At 30.5% G+C, this 25,086-nt stretch overlaps 2 protein-coding genes across 3 annotated transcripts; both read right to left on the bottom strand.

Moving 5' to 3' along the window:
• Nucleotides 1–4,828: 4,828 nt before the first annotated feature.
• On the bottom strand, nt 4,829–9,931 carry CSIAA2 (auxin-responsive protein IAA9-like). 2 transcript variants are annotated; one of them, XR_004214279.1, is made up of 7 exons: nt 9,733–9,931; nt 8,187–8,636; nt 7,897–8,081; nt 7,586–7,812; nt 7,303–7,484; nt 5,860–5,921; nt 4,829–5,303 (listed from the first exon to the last, which is right to left on the bottom strand). XR_004214279.1 is itself a non-coding variant. In NM_001280781.1 (7 exon segments), coding segments are annotated over 6 exon segments (1,068 nt in total). In that variant the 5' UTR covers nt 8,601–8,636; nt 9,733–9,928; the 3' UTR covers nt 4,936–5,265.
• An 8,579-nt stretch (nt 9,932–18,510) lies between these two features.
• On the bottom strand, nt 18,511–20,286 carry LOC101221329 (transcription factor bHLH61). Its single transcript, XM_004148359.3, has 4 exons — nt 19,597–20,286; nt 19,353–19,511; nt 19,052–19,222; nt 18,511–18,768 (listed from the first exon to the last, which is right to left on the bottom strand). The coding sequence occupies exons 1-4, from the start codon at nt 20,269–20,271 to the stop codon at nt 18,679–18,681; spliced, it is 1,095 nt and encodes a 364-aa protein (XP_004148407.1). The 5' UTR covers nt 20,272–20,286; the 3' UTR covers nt 18,511–18,678.
• Between the last annotated feature and the right edge of the window lie 4,800 nt (nt 20,287–25,086).

The raw sequence follows: 25,086 nt of genomic DNA, 5'->3' as shown, positions 1-25,086 counted from the left end.
TTTAGAATATGATAAAAGTTAAAAAGAGAAGGCTACAATCATTAAAAGTAACCTAAATTAAAGCTTACCAATTAGGTATTGAAACTTTTTTTTTCTTGCTCTTTGAAAAAGTTAGCTTCGACACTCCATTAACTTATTATATAATGACATTTAATAATATGATAATTTGAATCTTAGAATAAAGGGTATAAGTTAAAGACCTCATTTAATTAATTAACTATGATTTTGTATCATTTTCGTCATGTTGATTAATGTCTCATTGCTTTGGCATATTCATGTGTTGGTTAATGTCACAAATAATGCAATTCTCCCTTTTGGTTCATTTTTTTTTATTGAAAAGAATATACATGTTTTAATTGTTAATTTCTTTTTTATAATTGTTAATTACCTCGTTTAATCTCTAAATTTTGAAATAGAGACTTTCTAACTCTACGACATTTTAGTGTCAAGAAAATCCGTAAAATATCACATCCTAGATAGGTGGTGATCATGAATGGAACTTATAACATTTAGTTCTTAGACTCACCACTATTAAAATTAAATTTAAAATTTCACTAATAGTTACAAACACTAATGACTAAAAGATAAAAGAGATAGCATTCAATGAAAAGTCTATATTAAGTGTAAATCTCAAACCAATTGACCAAATTGAAATAAATCTCACATCTCAAATTTGTAAACTAAATTGAATCCAAACTCAATTAGAACTTAAAATTAAATCAAAATGTTAAAACACCAAAGAAAAAGTAGAGCCAAATTATGCTTAGTTGATAAGGTTTCAAATCACGATTTAGTCCAAAGTCCAAATTATGGTGGCAAAGTGCCTAATCTTTCTCCCTTTTCCTATTAGGTACATATTAATTTATTGTGTTAGTCTTTGATTTCTTGAATTATTTGACAAAGATAATTATGAGATGTGATTGTATTTTTCTTTATTTAAATTTCACAAAGTTTCATTATTAGCAATTTATAAATAAGTGGATTTTTTAAATTGTTATTAATTTAGGAGTCCTGATTATTATATATAATTTGATTTGATTTTTTAAAATGAAAATATAATTTATTGTTTTTTTTTTCATTTTTGTGTAGGTATAGTGTCCTTTATTCAATTAAATGGTAGTATTCATATGATGGGATTGTGAAAATAATATCATTTTGATTTTGTTATTCAAGGAATCTACATTATTCAATTTGGATTTGATTCACATTTGGATTTATGAGTAGTTAATTTTAGTTTGGATTCATTGTATTAAATTAAAAAATGTACAACTCAGCTGTGTAAATGCTAACTTGTTCTTGATTTATTAGCACTATGATTTCTAAGAGTTGACTAATGCCTGCCATTAACCTAATTGCTTTGTTGTAATCTTGATTCCCTTTCCTATAAAATAATGTTTTCTTAATAATAATAATATTATTAGCATCACTCACATTGTCAAAAATAATGATAGTGATGATGATAAAATTTAAGATAGTACTAACGACTACAGCCACCATCAGATTATTGGTTAAGCAAAGCGTCGCTACTAAATCTTACATTTTATCCACGTTCACTTTGAAGAAAAAAAATTGGTCATGGAGTTTATTAGCCAAATCTAATTAAACTAAAAATCAATTTTAGACTTCTTACGAGAGTTTTGATAATGATAAGAGAATCTATGTCACTACATTTTTTAAATTGTAATAGTGGATAACTTAAAAGTTATAGTTCTATGATATATCTAATTACTTGTCATAAAAATATGTGTTACGGACTGTTTTTCTAAATTATTTCGTCATCGGATGAAATTTCTCTAGTTTTTTTTTCTATGTATGTATGTGTATGAAATAATGTTTACAACAAATTTAGTAATGTGTATTTTCCAAACCTTGTAGTTATTACTTTTATCACAAGATGGTAGATGATCTTTGTGCCTTCAATAAAGGTGAAAAATATGACTTATTTTATGATATCATTGCTAGGGGCTCATTTTTTTAGTTGTAACCACATAACATACCATAATTAAGTATATATTATACACACCTAAAACCAAGGGTTTATACCACATAATGGGACATTTGACACCAAATACAAGATTCAGTCTATAATAGATTAAGAAAAATGGTAGTAAACAAAACTTTTTTTGTGAAAAGCCTTCAACGAATTAGGCTATGTATGGAATTACAGTGATTGTGGAAATGAGAGATTGAACCTTTCACCTCTAAAATGAAAAGTCACATCAATTATTTTTTCATATCAATTATTTTTGAATTAATGAATTAATTTCGATGGTTTACTAGTGATGATCTCTACCTAATTCATTGTCCAAGTAGACTTTGGCCATGAAGTAAATCCTCATACGTAATACCACAATTTTAACTCTAATGACCATAAATTTTCTTAATCGTTTCAAAATACCAGCAGGAAAAGATTGTGGAAAGCATATTTCTTATTTAATTTTTATATGCTTTGTGATAAAATGATTGTAGAGAATGGTTTAGTAACCTGTCTGAGAGTTGTTAAAAAGTATTGCAACTTCCCACATGGGCTACAAACCAAAAGAATAATAAATATATATGTATACCATGTCAACTTAAAAACAAATAAATGCAAATACACAGCTCAATTCAAATACAAATGTACTATCACCGCTAGTCCAATTGTGTTCAATGTAGAGCCTTCTACGTTTCTCTAGACGTTATAAAGCAAAGTAAAAATAAATGTAGATATTATAAAGTGAAGTAAGCGTTCGGTAAACAATTCAGTTTTTAATTTTTAATCTATATTTCTTTTTAAAACGTGATTTTAAATTTTTGCTTTTTAAAAACAAACGCCTTCTTTTTTTTCATTTTTTATTTTCTAACTTTTATTGATTGGGTTGAATTGTGAAGTTTACATAAATTAAATATAAGCAAAGCAAAGTCATAAGTTTGGATTATATTTAAGGAAAAATAAATATAACTAACATCAGTATTGAGTATTGAGGAGGCCCATCCTCCTGACTCCCACCATCCTTAATATCTTCCTTCCGCCCCTCTTCTCCAACTTCTATAAGTTCACAACCAAAATTAATGCGCTCATGCAAAGATATGATACTTCTTATCTAACCTATCCTTTGATAATAAATTTTAAATAAATGTTTCTCGTTTCTCCTAGATGTGGGTTTTAATTACCTCTCAGTTGTATTAAAGATTCTTCGTATCCCTTGGATATGTTATGTATGTTAGGTAGGAAGGGAAACACCAACTTGAATCAATATTACTAATCTTCACTATATATATATATATATATATATATATCCAAATAGCCTAAAGACCATGTGACAACCATTCCGTTGGTACAACAACACTCCCAAGTCCAGGTTGGAAGAAGACAAAAACAAGAAGTTGGGGTATGCTTAATCAATCACCCAAACCTACTGATTTGTAGGAGTCTGAAGGTACAATCCCTCATCACATGATTTAACCCCAAACTTCTATGCAAATAAAGTCACGTACAAACTTAATCTATCAAGAGTAATCTAAATAAATTTGAATGCAGAGCCAAGGGTGAAGCTTATTAAAATTACGTGGATCCCACTAAGAGGTATCATTATCATTACTTATACATATACTATTACTACTACCGAATGTATCATTATCATCAATTGTACATAGTAAGAGAATTATGAATCATACACAGTAACTATAAAAGTTGCACATACCATTATCAATTGACTCTATCCCGATAACACGATGAAAAGCCAATGATGCTAGACAATGCAAAGTAAACAACATCCATCATAATCAAATTAAGTTTAAGTAAACACAATCCGATTGTGTTTGTGATTAAGACTAATTATCATTAATCTATAATGGAATTCCATTACGATTTTATTAATTTTGATTACGAATCAGTGCCTAATGGTATACTTTTCACGACAAAATAAATAAGCAGTTGAATGGCAGACAAAAATATACTGTTTTTCCTTACCTTACATCTTCAGAAGAGGGCAATAGATGCAATACGGGTCTCATCATTGCTTCAAAAGAATCAACTCAGTACTACACTCCCACTGATCCAACAAGATAAGATAGCGAGAATCAGTGGGTAGACACAATCAGAAAGTTCCATTACCATTCATTGCACCATTCAATTATTTTCCTCAACACTCACTTACACTGTATCCCATAAAAGATACTCATTAGAAAAATATAGTTCACATTTTCTTAAGACTATTTGCACAATAATGACTACAACTTTGTTAGACTTCATAAAAGGAACTAGTTGGCTCATAAAAATCCCAAGATTCCACTTGATGCATGTATGCAACTAAGCTCATTCGAACTTTAACTACGACCAAAAGACGCCAAGTCCTAACCAACAGGATGGCCATGGAGAGCATATGCATGTATGCAAGTAGAGGAAGCATCTTGTAGGGAAATATAATTCTTAATATGAGAATCAATAATGCAGACAGTTAAATCAAGCAGTCACATGCATCCTAAGAACTAGCCGACAATCATATCCAAATAACTGACAAAGACTGGCATTACCTAAATTATAAGTATAAATCAGTCATCAACAGACAGGCACAACCAAATAACTGGCAGGCTTGGCATTTTCTTCATGATTTAAGTACAGATGGAAAGCAAATTACTACGAAAGTTTTGTCTTACCTTGAAAGGTTTTGGCGTAATTTCACACTACTTTTGCAAACTATTGGAATTATCCTCCTTTCTGATATGTACCCATAACTTGATTGTGAAGCGGTCATTTCTTTTGTTTGTCTGAAAAAAAAATGTTATAAACAATGAAAGCAAACGCTACTAACGATGCTAGTGATTAAAACAAAGTATATGGAGAGACTAAAAGAACACTCAGGTGGAAGTAGGATTTGAAGAAGTCAAGTCAAATAGACAGAAGTTTACAATATTACAGAACATTCAAAACAACACAGTTTGACAATCAATAACTTTACAAACTTTTAGGAGTCCTGCAAAGAAGGGACAGGGACTTGTCCACAAATCTGCAGATTTGCTCATTAATTCTTAAATAGTTCAGTTCACAAACTAGACAACTGCTTAGACGCCATCAAAGTAACATAAACATAATAATTAAAAGAAAGATTAAAAAAAAAAAAAAGACAGAAGGTAACAAAGGGATGCACACAAGAACCTATCCCATCCAACACTTTGTCATTCCTCGAACCACCTTCCAAAGCCACATATGACGTACTTTTAGTTTAATCAATCTTGCTTCAACATTTAGATGGATAGCATCAACCGTGGCATTGCGCTTATTACCTAGCTCCTGTTTCGGCACTTCTCCACCGCCCTAGGAGCTGTAAAATTAAAATGAACAGAAATGAGATCAGAATTTCGGAGATTTCAAGTTCAAAATTTTTTGTTCCCATTCAAACACAAAATAGTTAAAATGAACCATTTTTGTTTTCAAGATTCAAAATCATAACAAGCATTGCATATAGTTTCATGTTTTCATCAATTTCACTACACATGATGCTATTGGCCTCAAAATAATTTTATATGCAGCACCCATATAAGGGGAGCGAGGACTCAAAGACTCGATGATCTTTGTCCTCCTATTAATGAGTGGTGAATAATAGAACGTCACAAGAAAAGTAATAATCAATCAGTCAATATAAGATTATTAAATCCTTTTCAGACTCAGGATGTATCATTCAACATCAGCAGATCTTCATTAGCTACCACATAAGTTTCTTGCCTAAAATAGAGTTATGCAAAAGAGCCATACATCATTTGCATGTATACAGTTTCGTATTCTAATCCTACTATGCAGAAGCAAGCGTGTGTCATATAGTAAATGCTGCAGAATCTAATGTATACAAGAATTCATAACATATGCATAAAACTACTCACCCAGTCCAATTGCATCGGAGCTCTTCATAATCCTCAGCCTCTTACAAGAGTCGATGAACATCCTGGATAAGTGAATTCAGAATTAGAAATCAGATTTTTGCTATTGTAAAATATCACTATTACATTATTATTATTGAACAATGACCACGGTAGTTTTCTTTTATTCTAAATTAAAAGAAATTTCATCAATTGCCACTTGTTAACTGTTACAATACTTCCTAAAAAGAACAAGATCCAAATATATTGAAATATAACTATGAAGAAATACAAGATAAACCCAAGTATACAGAAAATGGAACCTCCCTAGTGAGTGTTCTCACCCAAGCCCTTGATCACTCCACGTAATAGCCTCCTCTTTACTCACTTACCCTCCCTCTATTTAACAAGCAGTAACCACCCTTGTACAATAAACTCCCTGTCTATCTAATTACCCTTATACCCCTTACTAACACTAACTAAATATCTAATACCTAACATAAACATCTTATTATTTGGAAAAATGGGCATTTACAAGTGGTAGCAAACTCAAATAGCTACTGCTGGAAATATAGAAAAGGCGAATGCTCAACCAATAGAGATAAAATGTTCGGAAAAACAGTCTCAGATTAAAAGAACCATTGAAAAGAGACTGTTGGTTTTCTCAATTATAGTCACAAGTTTACGTACAACATGCAACATGTTTGCAAGGCTTTACAGCTTTTGATGGCTTTGATCAAGGTTGAAAACAAATAAAAGAGATAGAAGCAGTGAAGTGAAAGAAGGAAAAGGAAGAATAGGAAGAGAGGGAAGGGTATAAAAACATAGTTATCTAAATGAAGGGCATTAACTCCAAATGCTTCTGTAACTGGCATCCATTACATTCATAAACATCTACCCACGCTGTCTAAACAGTAGCTACCTGGTTTTTACCAAATTTCCTGAGTTTTTGTTTTGTTTGCTTCTCTTTTTCATTTTTCTATCTTTAGGGCAACAAGAAGAATGGAAGAATGTACAAGCGCATCAAAAATATTAAAAACAAAACAGAATTCCACAGAAATCCCAAAACAAAAGAAGGATTCCAATTCAAAAGGGTTGAACCAAGCTTTCTAAATAAAAATAAATAAACTATAACTTAGAAAGTCTGATGCACAAACATCTATAAGGAAGCATTAAAACCCCCAAACCTCCTCTCCCAAGATCACTTCAGCCCCAAAACATCCTACTATTTCTCTCCTCTCAATTATCCCCCAAAAGAGAACAATTATTTTTAAAAATTAAATAAAAATTTGAAAAAAAACCCAAAAAGGAAACAAACAATTTGGAGTCATGATTACAAGCAAATAAAAGTTAGAGAGATTTCTTCAGTCATTTACATGAAATATTTGAACTAAACCAATACAAGTCAAGATTAGAAACAAGTCTTAACAAAAATAGAAACCAACCAATTTGAACGGTATAACTTACTCCCAAGGGACATCACCAACGAGCATCCAGTCACCATCTTTATCCTCATATGTTAATACATATTCGGAGCCATGAAGAAGATCTTTCAGCTTGCTCTCACTCATTTTCTCCATGCCCAGAGCTCCATGAGCTCCATATTGACCTGCTCAATACTGAAACAACAGTAACTAGATCCATGCAAACTAGACAGGTAATTTTCAAGTATCAGTTTTGAAATTAACAATACTATTTTATCATCATGTAACAGATTTTTCGATTGAAAAGAAAGTTTCAAAAAGCTCACCTATAGTGAAACAGCTGAACATCTTCTCAAGGGCAGAAGACAGCTCCTGATAGGCAGAGTAATTCCTCAGATCTACCTTCCTAAGATAAGGAGCACCATCCATGCTGACTTTGATAAAGAGTGCCCCAGCCATTGCCTTTCCATCAACTTCATCATTGTTCTTTGAAGTTGTAGCCAATGTGTTCTTCCTGAAAGATCTTATGGGCGGCCAACCCACAACCTGTGCCCTGCAAGTGCAGCAGATAAGCTACCATCTCTCTGAGTTGAGGCAAAACTTGTAGCCAACCTCCCACCCCTTATCTATAACTTACTTGGAAACAGGTGTGCTGGTGTTGTTATTTGCAGTTTCATTGTGAGATGGTCTAGATTCACTATTTTCTTGAGGCCTCTCTTGTACAGCCTTTTGTGTAGTTGGCTCTTTCACTTTCCCCATTTGACTTCCAAGGTTCTCTAGCAAAGAACCAGCTTTCAAACCTATGTTAGCGTGATATTTTTCCTGCATCAGATTAAATTGTTCTACAGTTAAGACTTGAGAACAGACATTACTACAACACCTGCAAGCCTTTCAAAAAGAAAAGGGAAAAAACAGAGGGAATTTCACCTCTGAGAATTCGTTCATAGCATCAGAAAACCCCCTTTTGTTGCCTGAGACGACAGTCTTTTGTGGGGAAGAGTAGAGACCATCACTTGATGGGTGCAAAGGAAATAGTGGTTTTTCATCAAGTTGAGAAGAGCTACGCAGGCAATTATCTGGATCTCTCTCGGGGGATTCAGATCCAGGGAGACCAAGCCTCAGTTCTGTAGCCTTAAGATTCAGCGAGGGTTTGTTTCCATCAGATTTTGTGGCAGTCATACAGCTGTCCTCTGAAGAAGAATCAGATAATCCCATGTAATTACGCTCTTCAAATTCCAAATTGTTCGGACTGACACTCTCCATCGAGTTTGAGGAAGCCAACAGAGTGACATTGCTGCGACTTTCCTCCACCTCCCCAACATCAAGTAATGGTGGAGACATCAAAATTCCAGAAAGAAAAAGGCCCGGATTTTATACCTGCATAAAACAAAACACGATGAATCTCCCAATTTCAACTAGAGAGCCAAACTGCAAAGATTCTTCTGTTCTCTCTACTTTGTTATTTGTCCAGCTGCCTAGACTATAAGACACCACTCCCAATTTCAAATTACTTTCTTCTAACCATCCAACAAGTTGAGGAAAAACAATCAAATAAATAAAGAAGAAAATGGACATTATGATTGGAAACTTTCATCTTCATTAACCCAAAGAGACTTCTTCTCTCAAATATGACGTGAAATTCAGTGAGGAACAGAAACGTTTCCAAAATAACATATCGGAATTTCACATATAACAACCGCCTAAATTATTTGCATAACTGTTAGGAATTGGGGAGCGGCTGAAACAGTCACGTAGAAAAGAAAATCAAATAAAGAACAAGAACAATCTTCTACTCGTAGCCTTTCCCCCCAAAAATCAGGAAGCATAAGAGGCAGAGAAAACAAAGTATCTAAGCCAAAACAAATAAATCTACAAAATGAACATGTGTGTAGCTGCTGGTATAAAAGCATTAAATTCACAGGGATAACTGAAACCGAAATCAATCCAAAGATCAAAAAGAAAAAAGAAAATTCGTTCCACAAACAAAAAATAAATAAACAAATTAAGAGTGAAATCCGTAGCTCTTGACTACCTATTCAGCAAGTTGTAAAACAAAGGACAGACGTCGCAGATCTTAAATTCCAAAATTCTTTCAGATAATAGCAAACGAAAAAAAAAAGTAAGAAGAATAAGATTCAGTCTAACAAGCAGCACACATTAGCCAAAACAACCGAAAACTACATATACGTGAATTCATAACCAAAGTACCTTCATCTTTCACCAATTTTCTCAACTCACAGACTACGAGATTCATTCATAAACTGTATAAGCTCGAGGAAGACAGAAATAGAGAAGAAAAGAAAAACAGTAACAAAGAAGCAAGAAAACTAACATGAAGACAACAAAGAATCGAAGAAGGAAGATGAAATTCGCTATTAAAAAAAAGAAGAGGAAGAAACAGAATCAGAGCAGAATCAAGGTGTGAGAAAAAGGTGGAAATGAAGGAAGAAACAGCAAAATTAAAGGATTATACCTGAATAAATCTGAAGATCAGTGAGTTAACCAGAAGTAGTAGAGATTGAAGAAGTGTTTTGATTCTTAGCAGTAGCAAAGCAGGAGAGAAAACTGAAGGGTAGAGAGAGAGAGAGAGGAGCTAAGGACCCTCCATTTGGCACAAAGTAACAAAAGCCTTTTGGTGTCCGATGTGAAACTCAATGCATTAAAACCACTTTTAAAAACACACAAACACACACACACACAAATATACAAATTATACAAATTGCATATTACAAAATCCTCTCTCTATAAAATCATTCTTTTTCTTTTGTACAAAATTTTCAATTTAGTCCTCGGTTTTAAACAAATCTGTATTTAGCCCCCCGTTTGTCAAAGTGTAACTTTTACACAAATCTAAATGATTAATTAATTAAATGCAATAGATCAACTAAATTTAACATTAACTAATTTTATTGTTATGTTACTTAATTAAATAAAAACAAATCAATACTTTTTTTCGATTTTTTCAAATAATTAAAAAATAAACCGATTCATGAAAAAAAAAAACGCTAAAAGACCAAATATATATTATATTTTATTTTTAGTAGAAATATTTGGTCTATTTTTACCATTTTTTTATTTTTAATTAATATAATTAGCATTTTTAAAATAGTAAAATAAGTTAAAATATTTACGCAACATTTTACTGTCTATCAATACAACCGACAGAAACATATCAGCCTCTGTCAATGTTCATTATTAATAGAAATATGTTGTAAATAGTTTTTCGAATTTACTACTTTTTACTGTTTTTTCTATTGTAAATTACTTATAAGGATGATATTTAAAAACAATAATTTATTTGAATATTAAATAATTATAATAAAATAAAATACTAATGATAAAGATATTAGTTGAAATTGATCGAGTCCAATGGTATATTTATATTTAATCACTAACTAAAACTAATAGTGATGAATATTTAATATCAATCAATTAATTAAGTTGTATTTTTACCATTTATCTCTAGATGAAAAAATCTCATACTTTAAAAAGATATCTTGAGAGAAAAAACTCACATAAACTAAAAAAATTAGAGAATAAGAAATATATAGATTAAAATTAAACAAATTAAAATATGAAAATCAAAACAGTATTTTTAATCCTTATTGTTATTATTGTTTTTACATCAAAAAAATTATCTTAAAATTGTATTACCTCGATCTAAAATTGTTTAGTCAAATTATTAAGACAACCAATGAATATATAAGAGTGGTGGTGGCATAGATATTAGTATCAAATCCTAATTTAGTGGGGGTGGAATTTGAATTCCTTTCTTAGATTTTTCCATTTTCAAGTACTTTTCGTACCTTTTTTTCCATGCTTCACATCTAATTACATTAATTTTAGTTAAACAATGAAAATTTCCTTTAACTTTGTATAAATAGAAAATCCTTACTCCCACGAAAACACGTCTTCATTTAGACGGATGGTTTTCTAAACACATAAGATTGTAACAATTAAAGTTTTTCTTATAAACTATATAAATTATAATTAATCTCTCTAATCTCTACATATGTATACAAAGATGAAGAAGTTAAACTTAGGAGTGGATAAGAAATGAAATGAATGTTGAGGAGTTGGGGAATTAAATAATGGAATGAGAAATGTGGGGGAAACGGCGCCGTGTTATGTGGATCGTGTTAGCAGTGTTTTAGGGAAAGGCAAAAGCGGCACTCACTGTGGAAGATGCCAAACAAATGGACAATACCAATCTTGCCCACAGTGGTAAACTTGTCATTTCAATACAAAATCAATCAATCACTAACTATGACATGTCTAAATCACAGCCCTCCACTGTCGTTTCTTTCTTCCAGATTCCGACCATCTCTCTTCCTTTCTCCACCCTCCGATTCCATAAATATCCCCCTTGGACGATTCTGCCCCCATACTTCTTCAACCATCATTACTCCTCCTAAGATAAAAAGTATCAATTATAAAATATCACAAAAACAACAAACTATACAATGTTTTTCAATTCAAACATATTCATAAATTAATTATTAATAGTTTACAGTCAACCAAATATTTGATGGTTAAATATAATTAGTTTTATGATTTATAAACACATTTAAGGGAAATATTTAAATTAAGTATTAAACTTGTTTACGTGTGAATAAAAGATAAGCAGAGAGACTTTGGAAGAGTGTAACAATTTAAATAATTAAAGTGTGTGAGATTAATAAAAATTGAAACTGGATTAGGAATGTTTAGAGGGGGGAAAAAGAAGGAGAAAGTGATAATAATTAGGAGAAAGAAAAGAAGCATTTTTGGGTAAGGTTGAAAGGGTGTGTGAAAAAATTCAACAAACCCCACTTATTATTAAATTAAAAAAGAAAAATGAAAAAAGAAAAGAATAGATCCTCTACTTTTCGTCCCCAGGGGACATAATGAGCATCTTTTTCTTTTGTTGGAAATAATTAGGGATAATACCCAAAATGCCCCGGTTCCGAGGATTCCACCAATTCCAAGTTGACATGCACCATGCAATATGCATGACTTTGGTAGAATGGATTCCAACCCAACCCCCCAGATACTTTCCACATCATCTGGGTCCCTCCTTCCTGACATCAATTCATTCCAATTTCTACTGCTTCCTTCCACTATATATATATATACATATTATAGGTATAGCAGAAAAGAGCTGATTAATATCAATAAAACGAAATGTATTAATGATATAGTAGGAGGTATTAGTGTGGTTGACCATTTGAGATGTTGCTTGAGGATGAACCCCACAGAAGGAGTAGAGAGAGGTGATGGGTGATGGGTTGGAGTCGAGTTAGGTGAGGGGTAATTTAGCAAAATATAGAAAAGAAGTAGATGAAATGATATATGATTTGAAATTCCTTTTTTTTTTTTTTCTTTTGGGGAGAGATGAAAATAAGAGAGAGAGAGAGAGTGGGAAGTTACGTAGAGAGGAAAATGAGGGGAAGGGGTGGTGAGGTGTAAGGGGAGAGGGGACAAAGAAGAAGCAAAGGAAAAGCAATATGATGCATTTAGGGGACAACAAACCACCTTTTTAGTTTCACACCCCCACGCGCATCTCTTACCCTCATTTCCCCCCCTCTCCTTTTTCTTTATATATATATATATAAAACAACTAAACATGAAAATGAGGAGGAGATCACGTGAGAGGCACGCGCTGATGGGGGGGAAAGGAAGGAACTTATTATTATTATTGTTATTAATTAATGGAGGATCATTAACTGCCACTCAGACTGTCTCTGCACGCTTTGTTCCCTTTTCTTAATCCCTAAATTTTGCAATTTCATCCTTTTTAATCCCTTTCCTTTATTATCGATCATTATCCCCCTCCTCCCTTCTTGGGCTTTCCCTCCATTTTCGGCCCAAATCATACGAACATTCCCACATTCTCATTCTTCACCTAAACAAACATAAACTGTTTCATGATTTACTCCTGCACAACAAGCAGTATATATATATATATATACACATACAAACAAGTTAGGTCTATAAAGTAAATTAACTATCTCTTATCTTATCTTATCTTTATCATATAGACTAATTATATTATTATGATTTTAAAAAAACAATACATAGGAGACACCCAAAACCAAATTGAAATTTGATTTTGAATTCCAAGGGAAAGACATATATGTATATATGTATTTGTTGGGTTTGAATGGAATGGGACCATATTGTAAGAAAAAGACCTATTTTTGTCGGAGCACGTGGCAAAGCACGTGCGGAATCTGGATAATGAAAGCTACAAACTCTCTTCCTATAATGGGAGATAAGGGAACACAAATCTCTTTTATGCTCAATATGGAATTTTGGATCAACAGGGCTTTCGTCTCTTCTTTCTCCTCTCCAACACCGTATCTAATTCCTCTTTTCTCTTTTATTCAATAATTTTCCTATATCAGATTCCTTCGTTTTCCCTTTTTCTTTTGTTTAAAATAATGACTAAACACCGGTGAAGGATGACTTTTTTTCTTTACTACTTATTCAAAAAAGGGTTTAATTTACATACTGTGTTTCAGTTAGTTTTTTAAAATTTGATTAAACCAACCACTTACTAAACAGAAAATAGTTCATAATTTTATTGTATTCCAAGTATAAGAAGAATTTTTTGTGTGTGGCAGACGTTATGATATTTTGGTACATAAAAATAAGTGAATATTTGAAAAGAGTGGGGGAGGATGGGCAATAACATAAACATAAAGGGGGAAAGGTTAATGGGGTGTGTGGCATATAACACTCTCTCATCCATCATCATGATGAGGCAGCAGCTGCTTCTCCGCTGATTTCGACTGAGACCAAACGACAAACACACTTGGGTGCGCATGCGCCCATGCACCACCCCCCAAACCCTTTACACTCTCCTACCTAACCCCCCTTCCCCTTGCCCCCATCATCGGATCGCAACCAATAAACCTACGACTCATCTAACGTACCCTCCACTACACTATACACTAACCCCAATTCTTGTACGTCTCTAGAACATAATATGTAAACAGAGATGCTACACAGCCGACGAAACAATCCATTAATATGTAAATTTACTCGTAATTATTTATAGCTTTGGATGCATAGTCTCTCAAAGTATATACATATATCCAACTACTGTGTGTTGGAATCGAAGTCCAACGGTTGTGTTGAGTATTGAAAAGAAAAAAAAAAACACAATCATATATTTGTAAAATTCATGAAATGAAAAGGCTAACTTTTTTTTGTTTTTCTTTTCTTTAAATGAAAAAGGGATGGGTTTCAAATGAAAGAGAAATAGAGAGAAGAGACAACTTCTGAACAAGATGGTTGCAGGGTGTGGAAGATGATGATAAATATTGATCATCATCATCATCATCATTATTATACTCTTCTTTGTGAAACCATTTTCTCAACCATGTATCAAACTTTTTTACTTTTATTCTTCTCCTTCTTCTTCTTCTTCTTTTTTTTTTTTTTGTTTGAAAGCATTCAAACCTTCTCATCTTTTCTTTTCTTTTCTGTTGTTATTGTTATTATTATTTTCTTTTGAGTGCTTCCTTTGGTAATGATTATGCTCTTTCACGGGTGTTTAGCAATTAAAGACTATTGTCGCTCTCTCATTTTCCTAAAATAAAACTACTCTTTCCAAAATTTCCAATATCATCACTACCTCTGCTAAAAGTCACAGGAACACACTCGTCGGAAAATGGAATGAAATAATTCATGAAAAATGCCCAGCAAGAAAAAACAAAGAAGAGAGACATCAAATTTTCTCATTAATTTTAGGGTAGTTGTAATGAAAAACAATTTTAGAAAAATTGTAAATATAACAGATCAATCATATGTAGCAAATGAGTTGATCTAATTGGTTATAAAAAAATTAGTTATAGAGTATAAATCATTTTGAATTTCAAACAAGATTGAGAGTTAATTAAAATGAGGGCACTGTAGACTTATAAGAATTATATTATTATAGCTTACTTATACTACACCGTTTCATATGCCTAATGTTTATGAGATTTTCTATATAATTTAAACTTTAATTTAATGATCTCGTAAACTATTGAAAATGTAACCAAAGTTTCACGATAATTTATGGATAAAACTAAAAGCAATGGTATAAAAGTTTTGGAGTGAAACTAAAAACGTCACGAAATTTATGTTAAAAGTAGTCAATATCATATTATTTAAACTTTTGAACTTTCAAAATAAAACAATAGTAAGTTTAAATAATAAAATTAATACACATCAAATAACATCATACCAATTTTCAAATGTGAGTCTAATTTGAAGGTTAAATTGGTCTTTTTTTAGATATTTCAAATGAATTTCTAAGATTTTAGCATAAAAGCATCTAAGAAATTCTTTTGATTAATTAATCAATTTATTAGCATTTTTTTTAATCTCTAAGTCTATACCCAATTAATTTTTTAGTACAACTACAACAAATACGAAAATATTTTTTAGTACAACTACAACAAATACGAAAATTATCGACGTTGACCAGGGGTAGTGGTGTCATGGACGGGCTCAAAGCAGTTATGGGTCGAAAACCCAAGCCCAGTAAAGATGAATTGGGCCGAAACGTATTTGATGCAAAATATATGGTTGAGCCCTTTGATTATAGGGGTGACTATGAATATAACAAATTACAACAAATTAATTAAAGACATACCAAATCTTTAAAAGAATAGGAAAGTACCACAAATTTTAATTGAATTTAAGGGTAAAAGACGAAAATACCCCCAAATACACTTTACGTATTGTCTTCCATTTTTCACTTTCTTCTTTTTCTTCATATTCCGATTTTCTTTTTCTCTACAATGTTCTTCACAATTTTCTCTCATTCTCCACGATTATCTCCATTTTTCATCTTCACCGTTTTCTCCATTCTCCATCTTCACCATCGTTTCTTCTTTATCTTCTTTGTGATTTTCTCATATTTTAAGATCATTTCTTCTCGCAATTTTCTTCCATCTCACTTTGATATTTCTTTAGATGTGATTATTCTCTAAAATTTTACTTCATTTAATTTTTACAATTTGATTTAATTTCATCGCTCTATGTTGATTTTTTTCAATTCAGTTGATTTTACTAGTATTTTTATATTTAAAAATGTGTGGAAATAGAGGTAGTATTACACTCATAACATTGATTAATCATACTTCTGAATGTATATATATATATATATATAGTTTATCATCCTAGTGTTACACTCATAGCATTATAAAAGATAAATTATATCATTGATTGACTAATATTAGTGATGGCCTAGGATACGAGTCTATTATTGATAGACTACTATCAGTGATGGACTAGGATACAGATCTATCATTGATAGACTACTATCAGTGATGGACTAGGATACATATATATTATTGATATACTACTATTAGTGATAACTTAGGATATTAGTGATGGTCTAGGATATGGTTTAATATCAGTGATGATCTAGGATACGAGTCTATCATTGATAGACTACTCTTAGTGATGAACTAAGATAGGAGTCTATCATTAATAGACTAATATCACTTATGGACTATGATAAGAGTCTATCATTGATAGACTACTATTAGTGATGGACTAGGATATGAGTCTATCATTGATAGACTACTATTATGATAACTTAGAATATTAGTGTTGCACTAGGATATAGGTCTATCAATGATAAACTAACATCACTATGCTCATACTAACTAATCCAACTAATAGTCTATCAGTACTAACTTGTATTCATCAATATTTTTAGGAAAAAAAATTTCAATTTCTTTTAACATGAAATTGTAGAAGTTAAAGAAAAATTCTTAATATGCTCAATTTCTATGAATCCTCAAACTAATGAAGTACAATACAAGTGAAATTAAACACATTTTTAAATATAAAAATATTGGTAAAATCAGTTGAATTGAACAAAATCAAGTGATGAAATTAAATCAAATTGTAAAAATTGGATGAAGTAAAATTTTAGGGAAGAATCACATCTAAAAGAATATCAAAGTGAAATGGAAGAAAATCGTGGAGAGAATAAATGATCTTAAAATAGGAGAAAATCACAAAGAAGATGGAGAAGAAACAATGGTAAAGATGGAGAAGGGAGAAAAAGACGGTGAATATGGAGAATGGATAAAACGACTGTGAAGATGAAAAATGGAGAAAATAGTAGAGAATGAGAGAAAATTGTGAAAAAAGAGAAAATTGTGGAGATTTCTTTTAAACTAAGGGTAATTTTGAAATAGTTTAAAAAAGAATACAAAATTTGCTATATTTACAAATTATTTAAAAAATTGCTATATATTTAATATTTTATGCCAAATAGGTTATTCACTATTGGCATAGGATATCTGTTTGTTACAAAATCAACCTTTAAATTTATCACGAAGAAGGTGACTAAACTCTCACTTTTGGCGTTGATTAATTAATTAATTATTAACGTCTTAGTTTATGAAATGAAATATGCAAAAAAAAAAAAAAAAAACTTTACTGCTTTCTTTCATCCATATTTACAATAATGCAACTGAGAGGGACAATTTAAAAGCTCAAAATGGCACAAACTATCTTTTTACAACAACAAAAAAGTTGTAGAACTTTATGAGTTTTTTCCCATTAAAAAATAATTTTATTTCTAAAACTTCAAATAATAATGATAACAAATTAATAGCAATGACAGTACATATTTCAAGTGATGTTGTTTGTAGTATATTATTGATTTCGAGATAAGAAGTTGGATTTCATCCTACCTATCATCAAAAACAAAAACTTCAAGAAAATGTTTAAGCATTAAGAAATTGGTTGAATGAAACATAAGTAAAATAAAATAAATATTTCCAACTGTGAATATTTTCAAGAAAAATCTACCACTTCTTTCTCAGGAAGGAAGGTAGAGAAATTAAAGAAGGTAAACTTAACTCAATGACCATAGACATGACATTAAGGTTTAGTTTTCTATCTATACAATAATCAAAATTTGTAATGAAAAATGCAAGAAATCGTAAAGCGTGAAAACAATGACAACAAATGTTAACTTATATCATTAAAATAAAATTATCCAAGTGAAATGAATTTTATATTATAAGTTAGATCTAGAGCGCTTAACCCAAACATACGTTTTGTAAACGTATTACATCACGATGTATAACATCATTCCATTATGATTCACCAAACTATCCTTAAGATGTTTGGATTGAATATCCCCTCTATATCTGTGCATTTCGAGTTTTTAAAATATTTTAATTTTTTTTATGTGAGTAATATAGATAGTGTGGGAAAAGAACTAAAAGTATTATCAAAAAAGAAAAAAGGGTAGGAAATTGAAATGAATTCCTCCATTTGAATTTAATAAAGAAAAGAGGGGTTGGGGATGTGAGAAAATTGGAAACCTCGTTAAAATACAGAGATTTGATTACTAATTAAGAAAATTACCACAAATTCTTTCTTTTCTTTTCATTTCTTTTCAATGAAAAAGAAAAATCTACAAGCAGCTTCCTCCATAACCTGCATTCCTAAATAATGCTTCCTTCAATTCTTCTGCCTCCACTTCTCTTGTTCTCTGCTTCATTTCCTATTTCCATTTCCATATATTCTAATGTTATGTTTGAATTTTTCATAATCAATTAATTAATTATATGAAATCTAGTGTATACTACCCTAAGCTTGTGGCATTTGTTAATGGACTATTTTGTTAATGAAAGAAAGGAAGAAGAAGAAGGATCTTGAGGGTAACTATTTAACTAACAGGAAAAGAAAAAGTAAATTTTAGGATCTAAAAAATAAAATAAATATTTTAAGGTAAAAAGAAAATAAATTATTTTATCCTCTAAGAAAAAAAGAAAAGGTAAAATTACCTGAGAAGAGCAAGTGGCTTGCAATGCGAAGTCGTTGAAGCAGCTAATAACACATTGTTGAATCTCGAGCCCCAATGCTTCAATCGTATTCACCGTTGATAATACCAATCCTGGTTTTCCCCCACAACATATCTCGATTCTCGTCTCTCCATCTCTGCTTTCCACTTCAAACTGTTCTCCCAATTTTTGGTTCTTAATCAGTTTCTCATCATTGGTTTCATTCTTTCTTAATAATAATAATAGTACGCTAACGAATCTGAAATTCAACGAAAGAAAGAAAATATAGTTTTGATTTCATTACTTTTGGTGTATTTCTCACTACGAATTCACTCGGTTTTGTGTTCTTCAACGAATTCATCCTCGAATTTGATCCTTCCACTTCATTTTGCAGATTCCCGATCTTCTCCAGCAATTCTTTCATATACTCAATCGCATCTGCCAAAATCGCTGTTCTATCCATCTGTTCGTATAAAAATCAGCCACAGAGATCATTTTACCTTTATTCACCTTTCAATTTCAAGGTTCACATGGATTCTAATTCTTACCTTACTGATCTTTGGAACGATAGATCTGAGCATTGACAGTCGATCGTTCAAACGCTTCCTTCTCCTTCTCTCCGCCATCAGATTCTTCGACGGTTGCCCTTGCAATTTCTTCGCTCTGTTCTTTCGTTCCAAGGAGGAGGAGGAGGAGCATGTTCCGATGTTGAAAACCTGGAGTTCTTCCGGAGATTGATTCGGCTCCATTTTACAAATCGATTCAACTTGAACTGCTTCCATATTCTGAATCTCATCCGCTAGAAAACCTAATTGCTCCTCCTCCTCTTCCTCCTCTTCTTCTCGCTCTACATTCGGATGCTCTGGCTGAAATGTCAGAGGCGCGGCGGCTACAGCTGCTGCTGCTGCTACTTCCATGGCCGTAAAGGCGGAATCAGGAATTTGTGGTACTGAGAACTCATTTGGCAAAGGATTGTAAAATTCGTGGAGATTGTGGGTGGATAGAGGTTGGGAGGAAGAATTTGGGGGAAAACTAAGAGTATTCTGATCGAAACAGTAATCGAATGGCCAAGCATTTGAGCAGAGATCGGTAATTTCGTTTGGAATGGCTTCCCAATTTGGATCTCTTCGTAGAGCCATTAACTCCTCTAAGAAGACATGTTCGTCGAGCTCCATCTCTCTCTCAAGCTTTCTCTCACTCTCTAATGGCGGTTCTGCCCCCATGATTATATATATAGGGCACATTTTCAAAGGCTTAATACACTTTTAAATTACAACTTTTCTTTTTCTAATTCAGTACTACCACTCTATAATAAAATAAATATTCTTCTTCTTCTAAATTTAATGGTTAATCAAATTAAAATTTCATTTTCATGTTAATTAATCATGAACTCTTATAATCCTCGTATTATTATAAGTCACTTTTGAGTGTTACAAACACTTCCTAAAATGTTTGGACATTTCTTTAGTCGGAGATATCTAATAAATACAAAATTGAAAGTTTAAAAATCTATCCAAAATATGATTTAAGTTTTATTTTTACTTATTTGATACAAACTTAATGCCAATTTGGATTCGTTTTGATAAAGCTACTTCTGTCCTGATAGACTCTCATGGACTAGATATGCTTTGATAAATTTTGCTAATTAAATGTTCAATTTTTCTTCCTTTTGAATGCAATTTTCTGAGTCGTGCTTAAAATTATTGAAATCACCTTTTCTTTCTAATATTCTCGTAAAAACAACGTATATCTCAACTTCTTACTAATTTTTGTTTTTTAACTTTAGCAGTTTAAAATAATGTTTTTAAATAATAATAGGGGTTAATATAATTAGAAAAACGGCATTAGATGACACATTATTTTTATATTGCAAAATTGACAAATATGATAGTAATCTATTTTTAAATTTGTTATTTTTACAATTTTGAAAATGCAATTAATATGAATTTTATTATCCTAATTATTTTTTTTGGTATTTTTTGGAAACTTTTCTAATAATTAAAGAAAAATAGTTTTTAAATTTTTTAAAAAAATGAAGTAGGAATCTTGGGTGTGTGTGTGTGGAGGAGCAGTCAAAGTAATTTTGGAAAAATGACTGCCATCGAATGAGAAGAGGTCAGAAGGACATAACATAAACAGAGGGTGAACAGAAACTGAGACCCACCTCAACCATACAATCAATTTTACAAACCCCATCAATCTAATTATTCATCAATATTGGGTTTTTTTTCATATGTTCATCACATTTTCACTACTTTTTCCTTTCCATTTTCATTTCCAACCTCAATTATTATTTTTTTATACGTTCCTCTATTGCATTTTTAATTAATTTTGAGAAACAACCTTGCTATTATCTTTAAACTTATATATTATAACTTTCTTCTAGTTCTCTTTCGGTTTTCTACCATCTATTCCCTTTCCTATTCTTTATAGTGTTTGATTTTGAAAATGAATGCATTTTAACCTAACTCTCAAATTAAATTTACTAAACAAAGCAATAAATACAATAAAATAAAAAGGCAAAATTAATACTTTTTAAATACTAAAATACGAATCCATTAAAAAAAAAAAAGGTAGCTAATTAATTACGAAATTAAATTAATACCCAAAGAGCAAAGTGGAGAACACCAGGTAATTGAAGATTTTGTCCTTTGTGTGTTTAGATATTTTGTCTTATTTGTATAGTTTTCCCCCCCCCCCCCAAGAATTAAACTATATAATTAGATGCTAATTTGTTGAAATTATTAATTTAGATGGATCTAGTTTGATTATGGTGGGTTGTTTGTTGTTCTTTCTATATTCTTACTCCACATGGGCATAATGTACTAAAAATAGGAAAAATAATATTATTTATTAAGGCCTAAGATGCAAACAAAAAACAATGCAATTTTGTTTACCCTAAACTTTAATTATTGTACCTTTTGTAATCATTAACTTGTTTTTTAACCGTACTTAAAAATAAAAAGAAGAAAAGAAAAAAAACCCACTCGTTTTTAGCCCAATATTTCTTCCCCAAATTATTATTATTATTGGTATCATTTAATGCTAATTTTGTTGTTTTCACGAGACAACAAAAAAGTAAAGGAATCACAATTAAACACCAAAATAACACAAACAACTAAATATATAATTATAGGAATCACAACGAGTTATTGCATGGAATTTGATTTTAATACATAGGTTAAAATATGTATAAAGTTTTATTTAGGAAGAAGAAAAAATCTAACCCAACTCTTTAAATTTACTAATTGGATTTAATTAATAATTTAATGTTTTTCTTATTAAACACTAAATTTAATTTTAGCGACGTTTGTAAATATAGTAAAATAAATTAAAATATTTATATATTATAGCAAAATTTTGGATTCTATTACTGTCTATATTACCACCGATAGAAGCATGTGAGTGTTTATTATTGATAGAATTTGAAATTTTGATATATGTTGTAAATATTTTGTCAAAATTATTATTTTTTTTACCATTTTTCTTAATTTTATATTTAACTAAATCAATAAAATTAAAAAACTAAAAAATGGTAGAAAGTTTACATATATGTATTATTAACTCAATCATTTAGAATTTTATCTCAGTTAAATTAAAACATTTAAGTTTAAACTTTCAAATATCTTTTAAAACTTCCAACAAAATTCAAAATTTATAACTTAAAATGACAATGTTATAAATATTCGAATTCTAAAACAACTTAAGTTTACAGTATAATGATAAGCAAACAAACATATAATATTATTACTACTTATTTTTCTTTTGTACTACAAAATGATATATGAGTCAAAATTAAGTGTTTGCATATCATGTTTAAATTACAAGACATAGTCTTCTTCTTTTAACACAAACTATGATACACAACTTGACAGAGGAAGAAGGAGAAGATAACATTCGATCAAGCCAACATCGATCATCTTGTCGATCAAGTCAAGTCTGTTGTTCATGAATGTAGTGTGCCACTATTACATCTGCAGTGTCTCCCCGGAATTTTCATCGCCGGGCAGTCGGTGGGTTAGGGCGGCTATGCAAAAAAAAAATTTCTTACCAAAAGAGGAAAACAAGAAAAAGGAAAAAAAGGGTTGATATATAATTGTTGTTGTTTAAAAGGAAAAAAGAGGGGGGTGCTGGTCCGTACAGTTTGAGCATTCCAAAGTAAACAAAAAAAGAGGGAGTTTTGGAAGAGTTGAACAAAGGGATGGGATGAAAAGGGTTAAAGAATCTCTTAAAGCCAAGACATTGACATTTTTACCCTACAATGGGTGAAAAGTGAAAAACCAAAGAAAAAAGAACTTTTCTTTTTGGATACACATTTTTCTACTGATTACACAATGGTTGATTTTTTTTAAAAAAAGGAGAAGAACAAGATCATCATGTAAGTCAAGTAAAAGGGAAAAAAGTCTCTCTTTTTTTTAATTATTATTATTTCTCTAATACATTTTAACACAATTTCGAAAATCATTTAAACGCGATGATGAATTATTTTAAATAATAAAACCGTTAAACGTTTGAGATGTTAAGAGTCGCATATTGAAAAAACTAATAAGACTCACACTGGAACCCCATACTATCTATCAAACATTAAAAAGTTCTATCTTCCATAACTATAATAGTTTATTATGATTTAAAATTTTTATAAATATTTTCGTTCATTTTTCTATATTTGAAACTACACTCTTTAAACATTATTCCAATTTTTCTTTTTCAAGGTGAAATCTAAAATTATTCGTCTAAAATGCATTATGGAGATTCTGAAAAAAAAAAAAAAAAGTTTTTGTGAAAGAGTTTAAATAAATAAGGTTTTTTTTTAAAAAAAATTAATCCACTCAGAATAAAAATAATTACACCCCAATTTTCTATGAAATATAAAAATTAACAAACACTAATTAATTTAAAATTTAAAAAAAAAAAAAAAAAGCTAACTTGTACGTATGTTTAATGGCTTATTTTAAATATCAAATTGCGAATTTTAAAACAATATCACTTGTTTACCTAACCAAAATAAAATGAGTACAAAAACCTAAAATTTTGAAGCTACCTATCAATAATTTCTTCTGATAATGGAGTTATATATATATATATATATATATTGAAGTACTTAGTTGGAGTAAAAGGGACTCTACTATTAGCTATTAGCTATCTATCTTTTAAGAATAAGACATATGGTTATGGCATCAAAGTACCATAGACAGAACCCTAGAGAGGAATCTAATATTCACATGCTATAACATTAGCTAATTCATCTCATTCTTATTTTTCTCTTTGGATCTCAACTTTTTATATCAAAGTTTGGAACCAAAAATAATCTATGCCAATTCTAATTAAATTAAAATTAAACTTACCAAGACTAGAGGGTAACACCTCTCTACTCATGGCTACTTTAATTTATTGGCTAAAGGCTATTATGATCAATTAATTAAAGTACTATATTTATGCCATCCTTAATTACCATATAATGCCTTTTTTATTAATTAATTATCTTAAGGAGGTTATTTGAATACATAAAATGTGTTTTGATATATACTTCTCACCAAATGAGTAAAAGAAAAAGTACTTTTTTCAAGTACAACAAAACATGTGCATACAACTAGAATAATTGAATTAAATTTTTATAAAAAACAACCCACGTTTATTATTTTATTTTTTCAAGTTAGTTTTTCTTTTTAATGGACATTTTAGATTTATGTCAACTACATTGAATGTTGAAAGGTTACACTATCAATAGTCATTGTAATCGCTTTCTAATTAAAAAAAAAAAAGTTCAATAATTTATTGTAAGAAGGAAAAGTAATCCAAAAAAATAAACTAATATATAAAAGAATATTCAAGCCAAACTCAAATATAAGGTAACAACGTATTCCTTATAATTTATGAACAAAATTTGTCCCTTAATTCGGTTTATGATTTTAAATTAAATTGTAATATATTTTTCAAACTAAATTGATATTTATTAAAATTTATAAATGGGCATTTTGAATTAAAGAAAATGAAATTAGTAAAACTAAAAATAAAAAATGGTTTAAATTTTACTATTG

The sequence above is a fragment of the Cucumis sativus genome, chromosome 2 (assembly GCF_000004075.3).
Source record: "Cucumis sativus cultivar 9930 chromosome 2, Cucumber_9930_V3, whole genome shotgun sequence".
In the NCBI taxonomy this organism is placed as follows: Eukaryota; Viridiplantae; Streptophyta; class Magnoliopsida; order Cucurbitales; family Cucurbitaceae; genus Cucumis; species Cucumis sativus.
Note: the sequence above shows the minus strand (reverse complement) of the source record. Positions and strands in the feature narration are given on the sequence as shown.